The sequence below is a fragment of the Syngnathus floridae genome, chromosome 3 (genome assembly GCF_059516105.1).
Source record: "Syngnathus floridae isolate MCC-2025c chromosome 3, RoL_Sflo_1.0, whole genome shotgun sequence".
Classification (NCBI taxonomy): Eukaryota; Metazoa; Chordata; class Actinopteri; order Syngnathiformes; family Syngnathidae; genus Syngnathus; species Syngnathus floridae.
The window spans coordinates 20,565,739-20,578,468 of NC_142415.1; the positions used below are offsets into that span (position 1 = coordinate 20,565,739).

Here is a 12,730-nt window from a genome sequence, read left to right on the forward strand (position 1 = left end):
CAAGTATTAACGATGGTTTGGGGGTATTTTTAGCAAAGTGAGGGCATCTGTTGTTGAGCTGAATGCTTCAAGCCGTGGAGATCACGTTGGTGACATTCTATGAAGGAAATTCTTCTGCAAAGAAGACACCAAGTAGATTCATGGCCAGTATTTGTCTTGTCATGCTGTGGTGCAAATCATCTCGGGGGGGTGCGTGCACGAATCTCCCGCTGCTTGTGTTTGTTTTTCAGGGGCTGCTGCGGATCTAAAAATAACCATGTGACCATGATGATGATGATGATGGGAGTGTCCACCAAGATGCTCTCTATAACACGCCAGGCTGCAGATGCACACAGATTGCAAACCAGAACTTGCTCGGAACTAAAACACTTATGCAGGTAAGGGAAAGGTCGAAGGTGAGGGGAGATTTGGAAATGAAATGAGTTTACAGGATTTTCAGGGAGAGGATTTTTGATTAAATGCTGAAAATGTGTAGCTTTGTTACAATTGATTTTGTTGTATAAAAGGCTGTCCTTGTGTGTAGAATTTCAATTACAAAGACAAAAAAAATATTGTTAGCTAAAACATATCAGTTGAATCGATTTTAAAATATAAAATATTGACATTTATGGCAGCAATATTGAATACAATACAAAGGACAGCAGACTTTTATCAACTTTTATTTGTTTGTTGTGAAGTTAAAAAATAATTTATTTATAAACTTATAATTTTAAAAATTTTAATTTTAAAGTTTTTAAAAATGTATAAATTTATAATAGCCCAAGTTAAAAAGGTTATCAAAATTTGTTGCCTCTATTTCAATTTTTCTTTTTTTGCCTCTATTTCAATTTTTCTTTTTTTTTTTCTATTTTTACTGTAGTGCATTTCACATGGCTACTTCGTCATCATGCAGTGAAGAAGCCAGGCAGAGTGAGGTGACGATGGAGGAAGACGAAGTGCCAACAGAGACGACGGGTAAGCGTGTCACTAGCACGATGTGGAGTTGTGCCACGTGTAATATTCTCCTTTGCGTCGTAAAGAGGAGTCAAAAGTTGCCCACCACGAGCAGCACAGACAAGGGTGGATCCCGTGCGTCTTCTTCGAGACAGATAAAGAGATGTATCATTACGTCGGGCAGAAGATCATCATCCAGGAAGGTCTTGACTCCTACGGAGGAATGATATGGCCTGCGGTGAGTCTCTCTGCTCAATGTCAGACCGTTACGTCAATGTCATGGGTCTTGCTCGTATCCCAGGCTTTGGCTCTCTGTCAGTATTTGGACTCTCATCGGGACCAGCTGAATCTCACGGACAAAGCCGTGCTGGAGATCGGTGCAGGGACCGGCTTGCTGTCCATTGTGGCCTCGCTCCTTGGTGGGTGAGACCCAGATGAACAATTGTGGGCATTGAAGTTTTCCATCTCGGTTCGATGTGCTCTACAGGGGCTTGGGTGACCGCCACCGACCTTCCGGACATTCTTGGCAACCTGAGATTCAACCTGAGCAAGAACACCAGGGGACGATGCAGACACACCCCTCAGGTGGCCCCTCTGTTTTGGGGTCACGACCTGGAGCGCAATTACCCCACGTCGGTCTATCGCTACGACTACATCCTGGCAGCTGATGTGATCTACCACCACAACTACCTGGATGAGCTTCTGGCCACCTTGAAGCATTTCTGCAAGCCAGGGACTACCTTGATTTTGGCCAACAAGCTCAGAATAGAGTCTGACCATACGTTTCTGGACAAATTTAAAAGGGCTTTTCACACCAGGTTGCTGGAAGAAGATGAATCGTTAATCATCTTAATGGCCACGTGCAGAGAAGGTGAGGACAGAGAGGACATCCAGGAACTAGCATCTCGATTACTCGGTTGAGCTTGTGTGTCAGCATTTGAGTCAGGCAGGCACGAGCGCAATCTGGGCCAGACTGGAGGCCGACCTCTCATTTAAGGAAGCCTGAAGATGGAGTGATGAAGATCAAGATGCGGAGACATGGATAGTTAACTATATAAAGGAATTAATAGTACAAGTTCATGCCACTAAAATCACCATCACTAGAAATCATGGGAACTTCTTGGAGAGGGCCCAAAAAAATTTTGGTAGCACACAGAATTTGTTGATAGAAGTATTTGACTTCAAAATTCTCAGTCATAAAACAACAGGATACGTTTTTTGTGTTGTTGTTTTAATATGCTGACACCAGCAGAAAAGGAAACACGTGAGGATTCTGTTTGGTGACAGAAGTGGACGGCAATCAGTAGTGGTGGAAGTTAAGGCCTTTTCTCAGAAACTATCAATGGCAAACCTGAACTTTTTATCTAACCCCAAACGCACGAAAACACACAGATGGGGTAAAAGGAATAACAATGCGAAAAAAAAAAATGCATGTTTCCATGACAATGGGTGCAAACTCCTCAGATGCACCTAACCTAAAAATAAGACAGCTAAAAACAAAAATGTAATAAACTAAGTGCCCTCCCCCCCAAAAAGTCATTTTATAATTACAGATGGAGCGATATGTTCTTCTTTGAAACAAATCAAACTCCAGTTCCACAACCCATTTGATAATTTTCATTGTTTTAAATATTAGGATTAATATAAAAAAAAGACAGCAGCAGTCTATTGCTGATCTATAAAACAATATTACTGGCCAGTAAGAAAAAAAACATCCTTCCTAGTTTGACATTTTCAGACCAACCTTTGCTTGTTGACAATAGTGATGCAAATCCGTGGCTGGAAAGCATAAATAAAAGAAATGTCTACGTTCCCTATACATATGTAAGCCTTCCCCCGGGATGGAAAATTGAGGAGAAAATACATCCAAAGGTCAAACATCTGCATTAGATGCAAAATGGCCAACTACGATTTGTCAAATAAAAGCAAGGTATCAAAAACATGCAAAAAAAAAAACCTGACACCGTTGACGTAACCTACTCACACTTTTATCCTTCAATTCAGCTCATGGAAAAGAAAAAAGTTGGCCGTATATTCAACTCATTCACTTCCACACGCACATGAATGCTTTGAATTTATAATTAGCTTCCAAATAAAATCATTGTTTTCCTGAAATCCTACAAGACATGCATATATGCAAAATACATTGATTGGAATATTAGTATTACGGTATACACTTATTGCATGGTACTATGTTTTGCTATGCATGTATGTACATCATTTTCATGAGTGTGCACGTTTTAAATGCCGCACACAAAACATATCTACTAACGGGTGAACGTGCACCGGGTGAAGCCGCGGCTGGGCTGAGGTCCGTTGGGCGCCCACGTGCGGCGGTTATCTTGAGCCGCCGTGACGCAAAATGATGAGGCTGTGGCCCGTTTGACATCGGAGTGCCTTGAGTGCGGACTGATGCAAAAAGAGAGAAATCACACCGATCCGATCCGAGCACATCTTTCCGATCCCAGGTACGTGGATGCAAGGCACCGTAATACTGCTTCAGTTCTGAGGTCTGTTCATTTGCGAGAAGTCAGATCCTAAAAGTCCAATCGTGAACTTAACATCCAGGTAAGCATGGCACGCAGATGTGGGACGATTTCCTGGTGTCCCTTGAGTATGGAAGGGAAATAGAGATATTTAAAGGTGAGCAAAAAATATGTGACTGTGACCATTCTTTGTTGTTGTGCTGCTGGTGGCACTTGAATCCAAAGACAGATGTTCTCAATGTGTCCTTTTGAAATGACCGTGAGCGTCAGTGTCCTTCACTGTCCAAGATGAAGAAGTAAAAAGGAAATCTGCCCACGTGATCCTGAGGGGCGTCGTACTGATGGCTTGGCCACGTTGTTTATGCTCTTGCTGTGATTTTTTTAGAAGGGATTGTAGTCTGCAGGGTACATGACGGGGAGCCAGTTTTCAGTGAAGGTGGCACAGTGCATCCATTTGAGGTGACGCATCAGCTGGAACACACAAAAACAAAAAGTTGTTATTTACTTGCTGCTCTTTTCCCTGACAGTGCTGTGTTTTCAGTATGAATCTTAAAAAAGGTTCATTTCTTTGACTGCATGTTTGAAATAGAAGCTGTATGTGGCTCCTACTTGGATGCAGTTCTTCATGTTCTCCTTGCTGGCCTTCTCCTCCACCATCTTGGAGGCATATTTTAAGGCTCGACCGTACATCTTGCTCGCCAGGGCGTGTTTGTAGGAAAACATCAGCACCTGAAACGAAGGGAAAAAACAAAAATGAATCATTTCACTTGGGGTTGAAAACCAAGTATGTAGCTGAACCCACCTTGGAGTCAGTAAGCTCCGCCCACTTCTGCACCTCCCAGAAGGTTTCTGTCAGAGTGTTGGCCATGCTCTGCGTCGAGTCACAGGAAGTGCCGGCCTCCTGTTCGCAAACGTCCCCGGCGTCGGTTTGGCCCGGAGCGACGACGGCGGCGGCGCTCTCCGGAGGCGGGACGGTCATGAGCTGGTCGGCCAGAGCGCAGCCTTTCCGGCACAAGGCGTCCAGCAGAGACGACCGCTGCTTCTCCATGTCACTGAAACGGAGAGGAGCGTTTTAACATCTGCTGTTTTTTTCCGAGTGTGTCTCAACATACGTCTTGATGGTGGCGGCGTCAGGTCGAGGGTCCGTCTTCATGGTGAAGTAAACAGCCAATGCCGTCTGGTCAATATGGGAGATGACCACGTCAGCGGCTGAGACTACCTCCCCCAGACGTTTTGCACGCTCCTAAGAAGAAGTGATACGTTCAACACCTTTGAGTGTCCTTACACGAGTGACTTTGAACTTGGAATGACCTTTTCAGAGTCCAGCTGATGTAGTCTTTGCACATGCAGAGGAAGGTAATCCGAGTACTTTTCCTTCAGCTCATCGTAAAGCGAGCTGGAGTCCAACCTGAGGAACGCAAAGAGGGTGATGAAATGTACGATAAAACAACATTTCTTTTTAAATGCTCACTTTGTCATCCACTGAATCTTCATGTCTCTCATGGCTTCGGCGAACTCCTCCTTGATGTCTTTCTCTTTGTCCGCATCCTTGTCTTTCTCCTTCCCGCCATTCTTGGTTTTGTTGGGTGTGGGGATGAGGTGGTAGATGACTGAAACCAGGTCCTGCACAGACAACAAGAAGTTGTATCATCAAATAACGAGTCGGCGTGTGTGAATTTGCACTCCCACACCATCGGTGGCACCGAAACCCCCCCGTGGCAATATTTGAATCATTCACATCGGTTGGCTGAAGACATGCCCACCAACAACATGCACATTCCTGCCTTCAACCTTGAGTCAGATATTTTTAAAAAGGGAGGGGACGGGGGGGTTCATGATTTGAAAGAGGAGAAAATAAAAACCTGAAAAGCAGATTCCAATTGTTATTTGCACCCTGCATAACGATGATGGACAATGTGGATCTTGCAATCCGACCTCAGCTAGCACAGCCATATTAGGTCAAAATAAACATCGGTCTATTTTTAATGTAGCCTATAACCCTTTTTTTGTTATTCTGAGGAAGGTCTCACTAAAAAAAAATAATAATAATTTACGCTGACAAGAAAGAGGAGGGGCGAAAAAATGGAGTATTTACTGTCAGTAATTTCACTTCCTAGTGGATTCTGTTTATTTGTAATCATTCTAAAAAAAAGACACTTTGGCATACTTGTCATAAAAGAAATGCAATCTTAAAAGTGAAGTCCAAGTCACTTCCACAAAGTATGAGACTGAGAGCAGTGGGCGTTCAAAGTTTCTATCTCATCCAGTACCTTTTTAAACTTTCTTTGTCGTTTTGCAGAGGACTGCCCCTGGTGGTCAGAATAACACACAGTAAGGAAGAGACAACACAAGAACACCACAAAGGATTCGTTGTTTTTTTTGTTTTTGTTCTGTATTGTTTTGCCCTTGCGGATTTAAAACCCAGCCACCTTACCTGTTTGACACACACAAAGTTTCAAGTCAATTTTCATGGCGGCAAAAAAAAAAAAAAAAAAGACGGGCACGCACCTCTTATAGATGAAGACAAAAAAAAAAAGCTTCATTTACAATGCAAAGGCTGAGTGATCAATGGCTTTTGCATTGTTGCCACTGAGGAAAGCGTAGCCCAAAACATTTAGGGAATCAAAAATGGAAGAACGATTGCATCTAGAACGGTTTGAAATCATTTTTAGAGGACATTCAAGAATATTTTGGAGTGTGTAGGCACTCCATCGGGGCCAGCCAAGTTCTTTCACACCAAATAAAACGGATTGAGTAGGTGAAGTTGTGAGTAAACCGAGTCACTACTGTGGTCTATTTGTATGTTTCATGACAATTTTGTTAAGAAGTCTTGTCATCGTATTTTCTTGATTGAAAATGAAATGGCTCAATTAAGGTTGGGGAGTGGTTGGTTCGCCCAATTTTCCACCTCCTGCCTTTTCTCATGCCTTTTCTCTCCAACCACACGCCGATAGGTCAAGTTCACGCTGAAAATACGACGAACGGTGCGTCGTCTAATTACAGAAGAAACGAGCCAAACCAGATGGGTTGAGGAGGCGCTTGGATGGGCGACACTTAAACACGTGACAGCAAATGAGGAAAAAAAACATGCAATAAACACAAGCGCCACATCAACCAGCGATTCATCGACAGCTCTGGTGACAAACGTCAAAGAAAAAAAAAAAAAAAACACAAAAGCTCAAATGCTTTGGCGGACTGTAATTCAACCCTCATCCTCAGAATTGTTCACTGGCGTTGGATGGAATCCTCATATGTCCCAAACTACACACAAGATACAATTTCTCTCAAAAAATAAAATTGACGCCATTTGGAGAGAACATTCTGAGGAGCAGGATTGAGCACCAGTGCGGAGAACAGATGCTGTAAGAAGGAACTGAAGTCACTCACTGCTTTCTTGCCATATTCACTCTTTGCCACAACGAGGGACCCTGAAAGATAGCATCCTGGACTTGTTCCCTTTGGAATCCTGAAGGAAGGACAAAAAAGAGAATAAAAACAGAAATCACATTGTTATAGTTCAGCACACGTGTAAAGTGGCGACTGTTTTGATTTCTTTTGGTAACTTTGTTCTCCGTTTGAACTCACTTGTCATCGGGCAAAGCCGCGACATAGAAATGCTGCGTGGCCCCCGGTGACAGGGTGACAGAGTTTGCTTTCTTCTTAGCCAGGAGGGCCGCTCGGTGCGTCTCGTAGACGTCCGGGCTGAGGGTGGCGGACAGCCGATGGGAGACGACGAAGGGAAGGTCTTTTAGGCGCTCTAGCTCGCTGGACAGCTCGTGGCGGACCTGCAGGCGGACGGTGTAGTCGCCCTTTTCCAGCTTGAGGGAATACTGGAGGAGGAGAAAAAAAGTTTGATGGAACTAGCGCACTGGCAAAAAAGACAAATTTCAAGGCATGTAAAAAAAAAAAAAATCACCTGATGCGGGTAGGCATCTCCTGAACCCAGCAGTCTCTTGTTCTGATCATACAGCATCCACAGCTGGCTATCAAACTCGGATTCGTACAGCAGCTCGCACAGCAACGGGCAGCTGGGTGTGACCTCGCCGCTCTTTGGCTGCACAGAGAAAGTTATGTACAAAATGAGATTTAAAAAAAAAAAAAATGAGGACTGTCATGCACAATGGATGCATTGCAGCTACCTGATGAAAACTGTAAGCGAGAATAATCTCGTAGAGTTGTCTGTTGTTGGGTAGAACGTCCCTCGCCCCTAAAGGCTTGATTTTTGAACTAATGGGCCTAGAGGAGAACAAGAGATATATAAATTGGTGCAACAGAGCGACAATGAGTGTGCGCATACCTGAGAGGCTGAACCCAAGACTTGAGGGTGATCGTGGGAGACACTTCTTCATACTTCAACGGCGATGACACATCAAAACTTGTAATTCCCTCTGACGCATGCTGCCCAAAGACAAAAGTTAGAGTCACCACTGGCGGTTTTCCAAATGTCACGTCGATGATTATGTGCGTGTCGGTGCTCCGCTCACAATGTGCAGCGGTGAAGGAGAAATGCTGAGACCGTGGAAGGAGATGGTGTAGTCCACCGTCACATCTCCCAAACTCGCCCACCAGCGTGCGATGCAAAGTTCAACAATCTTACCGGACTGAAACGGGCGGGGGACCAAAAGAAAAAGAATGTCATTAGCAACCGCAAAACATCTAAAGTGGCTTCAGATACTCAGGTGAGTGGAGCGAACGCAATTCACAAACCAGCACAGAAAAGGCTTCGGTGAGTGAGCCTTTCTCCAAAAGTGACGAGAACTTGTAGAATTCGTTGGCTCGGTAAGCTTTCTGTTTGACCAGGTGCACCGCGTGCAGGACGAACTTTGACGACACATCTCCGGAATGAGAAGTCAGCGTGATTTCTGCGGACGATAAGGACACAGTGATGAAGAAACGACTGTATTTGTATTTGAGCTTCATCTTCTTTTAAACAGACGGCACCAACCTGCCCAGGAGGCTCCATGAGGCACGGTGATGAAATGGCGTTTGATCTGTCCTGGTCTGAAGTGGACGGCTTTGAAACACAACTCGTGATTCTCACTCTCTGCCACCCTATCAAGGGAAAAAAAAGAGGGAGAGAGTGAGACGGGCAAAAAAACATAAGCTTTCTCGATCGTGTCTTCGCCTTACTTGGTTGGAATAATAACCGTGATGGGGACTCTGAAGAGCGGGCCGCAGCCAGGTGCTGCCGTGTCATAGCCGCACACCTGAAAAAGAAATTAGCACTGTCAGCACAACTCAAACTATCATTTTGTAGAAGCTCGTCTTGATTTTGCTGACCTCGGCGTAGTGCACGCCCTCCCTCAGGCCCACGGGATCCACGCGGACGTTGACGTGGCGACACTGGTTCATCAGCTCCAGATGAGACGGGCACTGAACCCACGGGGCGGCGCACGTGAGAGCCAAGTGGAGCTGTAAGGATATTCGCTCGGTGTTTTCTGCGACAAAGTCCGAAAGAGCACGCTGAGCATCTGCGATGGCTTACAAAGCGTAGAAAACAATTGCGCTACCTGTGTTTTCAGGAAATATGGGTTCGATTCCCACTCCGTGGTCTGAGGGGGACAGAAGCTGTGCCGGATCCCTGAGGTAGATGCCTCGCTGGGTTCCCACGGTTACCGAGAAACCCAAATGGCTGGTGGGTAACGAGGCATTTTGTGTGAGGTAGTCTAACGCCTTGTCCACCTAGCCAGAGAAGATTCAATGAGCAGTGTAAAAACAAAAATGAAAATAAGATGGTGGCTTTACCTGAATGATTCCATGGCCCTGTGCAAACACCTCAATGTCTTCAACCTTGAGAGCTGTGTTCTCCAGCGCTCTCCTGACTCCAGGAACAGAGGGCTGCACCCCTTGCTGCTTTAATCCTGCCTCACGCAAAGTCACAAACTATCACCCAAAGGCTCCGGCGAGACCAAACGACACCCGAGTAACGTTCGCCCCGACCCACCGGAGAGGACGAGCGCGATCCCTCCGCAGGCGTTGGGGGATGACATGGACGTGCCGTTCATCAGCTGGGTCCCGCGAAGGGTCCAGTTGGGTACGGACGCGATGGCGCCGCCGGGGGCGCTTATGCTGACCCCGAGCGCACCGTCTGTACTGGGGCCCCTGGAGGACCAGGTGTACTGGTTGGGAGGCAGCTTCTCCCTCAGGGAATACTCGGCCACCATCATGTCAGGGGTCACGTAGGCTCCGACACCTAACCAGAGGATGTGCTCAAAAATGTATTTCCGTATCTGCGCACGTGAAGACAACTTTAAGACACTGCCGCTTTACCGATGACACTGCTGGTGGTCCCTCCGGGGCAGCCCACCGTGGAGAGGCAGGGCCCGTTGTTCCCTGCACTTGAAACGAAAATCACGTTGTGCTTCTGGACAGCCTCGGTGATAACCTCACAAATTCTCCTAAAAAATATATATGAATGAAAAGTGATGAGAATAATGACAAGTCGCTTCATACAGGCTTTTTTTTTTTTTCTTGCAACTTCAAAACGTTTACCCTGAATTGGGCCAGTGGGTGGCTTCCCCGTAGCTGTAGTTGACCAAGTCACACTTGTAGTTAATCACTTCAATCATCTTTGGATTAGAGCGAGATCATAAATGAAACAAAATGATTAATTCATGAGTGATAGTTAAATGATAACATCTAAATACAATCAACATACAGCTCGAATAAGTCCCGTGCCGGTTTCCATGGTGCTGAGCCGAGTGTCTCCTATCTTCAGCGCCAAGATTTGGGCACCGGGGGCAACCCCGTTGCGCTCGGGTTCTTCTGGGAAGTAACCCGCTGCGATGCTCCCGACGTGTGTCCCGTGAGCCCCTTCAAATCCAAACGTGGCACGTCAGTGCGGGGCTCTCGTGTCTTTGCATCGAGAAAAACGGGCTTGTCGATACTTCACCTCCACTGGTGACGATGCAGAGCGTGTTTCCCTCATCATAAATATTCACAGAGTAGTTAAGCATCTCGGCATCGCCTAATGTCGCGTACTGTTGAGACTCTCTGTAGGAGCGCAGAACGGTACACTTGGACAATTCTCCACACTCGGACGTGTCCACGACAGCCCTGAAAGAAAAAAAAAAGCAATTTGAGGACGTTTCGAGGGATATTGGAAACAATTAATATTGTCAATGTTGGAACTCGCCTCCACGAGGCGCCATCGTGCCAAAGAATGCAGTCGTACACGGGGCCCGGATCGCTGTATTTCTTTTCTAGAGAGACAAGCAGCTCTGATTGACTCTGCAGCTCTTCCTTCTGTAACTTCTCTAACTGGAGACAGAAGGCAGGATGAGTGCGCCGCAGCGTGAACAGATCATTCCCGCCTGCCGTGCATGGTTCTTGTTACTTGTGACGGAGTCGGGTGGGAGAGATCAAACTCCTCCGTCCTGCGACAGGCGTCAGCGAGTGCTGCTCGGTGTGCAGGGTCCCACATCTTCTCCTTCCTCTCTTTCTGCAAGGGAGACGAGTGGTATTATGCAACAAGGCTATTGTCGGCATGGTTGGAAACACTGACTTCTTACCTGTATTCTTTCTTTAAGGGCCTTAGGGAAGAACTCATAGCCATTTTTAACTCCAATGTGATACTTCCCTGATGGGTTGACCCAAGCAGGAGGGATCTGGATGACATACAAAGGAACGGATGTATTTTTAGGATCATTCCAAAGGTACAGGACTGAGTCCAAACCAGAGGTAAGTGTGCAAGTATTATACACATTATGAATCCTTCAAGCAACATCTGCAATTCAGTCACTATTATTAATGGACAAACCTTCAGCGTTCTACCAGAGAGCCCGGGGATCGTCCCTTCTTTCGGCTCCACCACTGTGGCCGTGTTCACGTCACCGCTGCCTGTTGTGTCAATGATATCAACAATCTTTGGCTTCCCATCTGTTGTCACCTGAGGATGAAGCCAAAAATCACACAAGTTAGTCGATGATTTGCAATGTCAGCATATTCGCCACATGTAGCAGGGTATATGTGGTGCTACATTGAAGTAGTATTACTGTACAATAATAATTGCGCCGCGATACATGAAAAAAATAGATGCAATTCATGTGTGAACAAGACTGCATAATGCATATTCCATGTTCTGATGCACAGTACTTACATATTACACGATTTGATTCAATTTCTGCCTTTTACAAACCAAAGCTGACATTTATTGTGACAGGTCATAAGTCAGTATAGTATTAACAATAACAGCACATTGATTATGCAGGAAAATAAATGTAACTACTATATTGTGGAATCCGCAGAAAAGAAAATTGTATTGATTGTGCTTCACGATGAGATTCAATGTTTGCGCTTTGGTAAAACACACCTGAGCATTGCTGATATCGTTTATTACCAAAAGGGACGAAATATGATGAAATGTTGCTGAACAAATGTTTAGAAATAGAAAATTTCTCGTCCCACGTTATTTTGCTCGTACAATTTACAGTACGTGTACGTCACACTAAAAACAATGGTCATGGTGAGTTCTGCACTGTACTTCTAAAATCAATATCACAACTTTTAAACACCCACGTATTTTATACATCGCGTATTGTAATAACAATAATAGTAACGATCAAGTACCATGTAATAACGTAATTAGTCACACGGTATATAATAACTGAGTCAACTGCTGTATGCTAAAAGAAAGCTAACTACATTAACGGTTCTGGTCAACACGACTCTTTTGGAAAATAAAGAAAAAGAACTGAAGAGAGGTAACAGATGCACTACTTTATTTAAATGAAGTTGTCATCATTCTATCGGTTGCATTGTCGCAGTAGGGCTGTAATTTGTTGATCCTAACAGGTCAGCTAGCTAACTAGCAAGTGACTGTACAGATTATGTGGCCTTTCAATTGCCCCTAGTTAGCTTGGAGCTAACTAGCATTCGAGCGACCGGCTCATTTGTACCTGCATGCCGGGTGCCCCTGGATCAACCCCGGTGTCCATGATCGCGATGAGAACTCCTCGGCCATCGTACTCGGGAAAGCGGCAAAGATAGGACGCGGCGCCTGTCTCTTTTTTGGGAAGCAGCCCGTGGAAGGGGAACGGCTCTTCGGTTGAATGGGTAGCCATGACTCGAAGAGCGGAATGACAGCAGGGAAAGGCGAGTTAGCGAGCGAGCGAGCTCCACTTGGATAGTTGCACACAGGCAGCGGACGAGAGTTGTTTAAAGAGCCACAACACAACACGTAGCACTCACGTTAGCTGTAATATGAAAATGACAAATCAATAAACGTCTTTGTTTTTTTTTATGATCAAAACCAATCCGGTTTTCTTTTGTCTATTCACAAAATTACTTTATTTGCGGTGTTTCCCTATTGA

General features: G+C 45.3%; 2 protein-coding genes across 3 annotated transcripts; one reads left to right on the plus strand and one right to left on the minus strand.

Moving 5' to 3' along the window:
• The first annotated feature begins 52 nt into the window (after window positions 1-52).
• LOC148401054 (methyltransferase-like protein 21E) lies at window positions 53-3,075 on the plus strand. Its single transcript, XM_088370307.1, has 5 exons — window positions 53-377; window positions 860-954; window positions 1,020-1,171; window positions 1,235-1,352; window positions 1,421-3,075. The coding sequence occupies exons 1-5, from the start codon at window positions 100-102 to the stop codon at window positions 1,852-1,854; spliced, it is 1,077 nt and encodes a 358-aa protein (XP_088226433.1). The 5' UTR covers window positions 53-99; the 3' UTR covers window positions 1,855-3,075.
• tpp2 (tripeptidyl peptidase 2) lies at window positions 2,144-12,561 on the minus strand. 2 transcript variants are annotated; one of them, XM_088370299.1, is made up of 29 exons: window positions 12,317-12,561; window positions 11,179-11,307; window positions 10,931-11,026; window positions 10,756-10,860; window positions 10,555-10,679; window positions 10,312-10,475; window positions 10,078-10,232; window positions 9,912-9,988; window positions 9,690-9,817; window positions 9,364-9,612; window positions 9,165-9,280; window positions 8,930-9,101; window positions 8,700-8,857; window positions 8,550-8,626; window positions 8,365-8,471; window positions 8,127-8,281; window positions 7,904-8,020; window positions 7,717-7,817; window positions 7,559-7,655; window positions 7,336-7,473; window positions 7,005-7,249; window positions 6,807-6,885; window positions 5,690-5,728; window positions 4,891-5,042; window positions 4,731-4,827; window positions 4,532-4,662; window positions 4,222-4,471; window positions 4,029-4,148; window positions 2,144-3,890 (listed from the first exon to the last, which is right to left on the minus strand). In XM_088370299.1, exons 1-29 carry the CDS (start codon window positions 12,479-12,481, stop codon window positions 3,801-3,803), a joined length of 3,834 nt encoding a protein of 1,277 aa, XP_088226425.1. In that variant the 5' UTR covers window positions 12,482-12,561; the 3' UTR covers window positions 2,144-3,800. The 2 variants fall into 2 exon arrangements, with proteins under 2 accessions (XP_088226425.1, XP_088226426.1); XM_088370300.1 differs by lacking the exon at window positions 5,690-5,728.
• Between the last annotated feature and the right edge of the window lie 169 nt (window positions 12,562-12,730).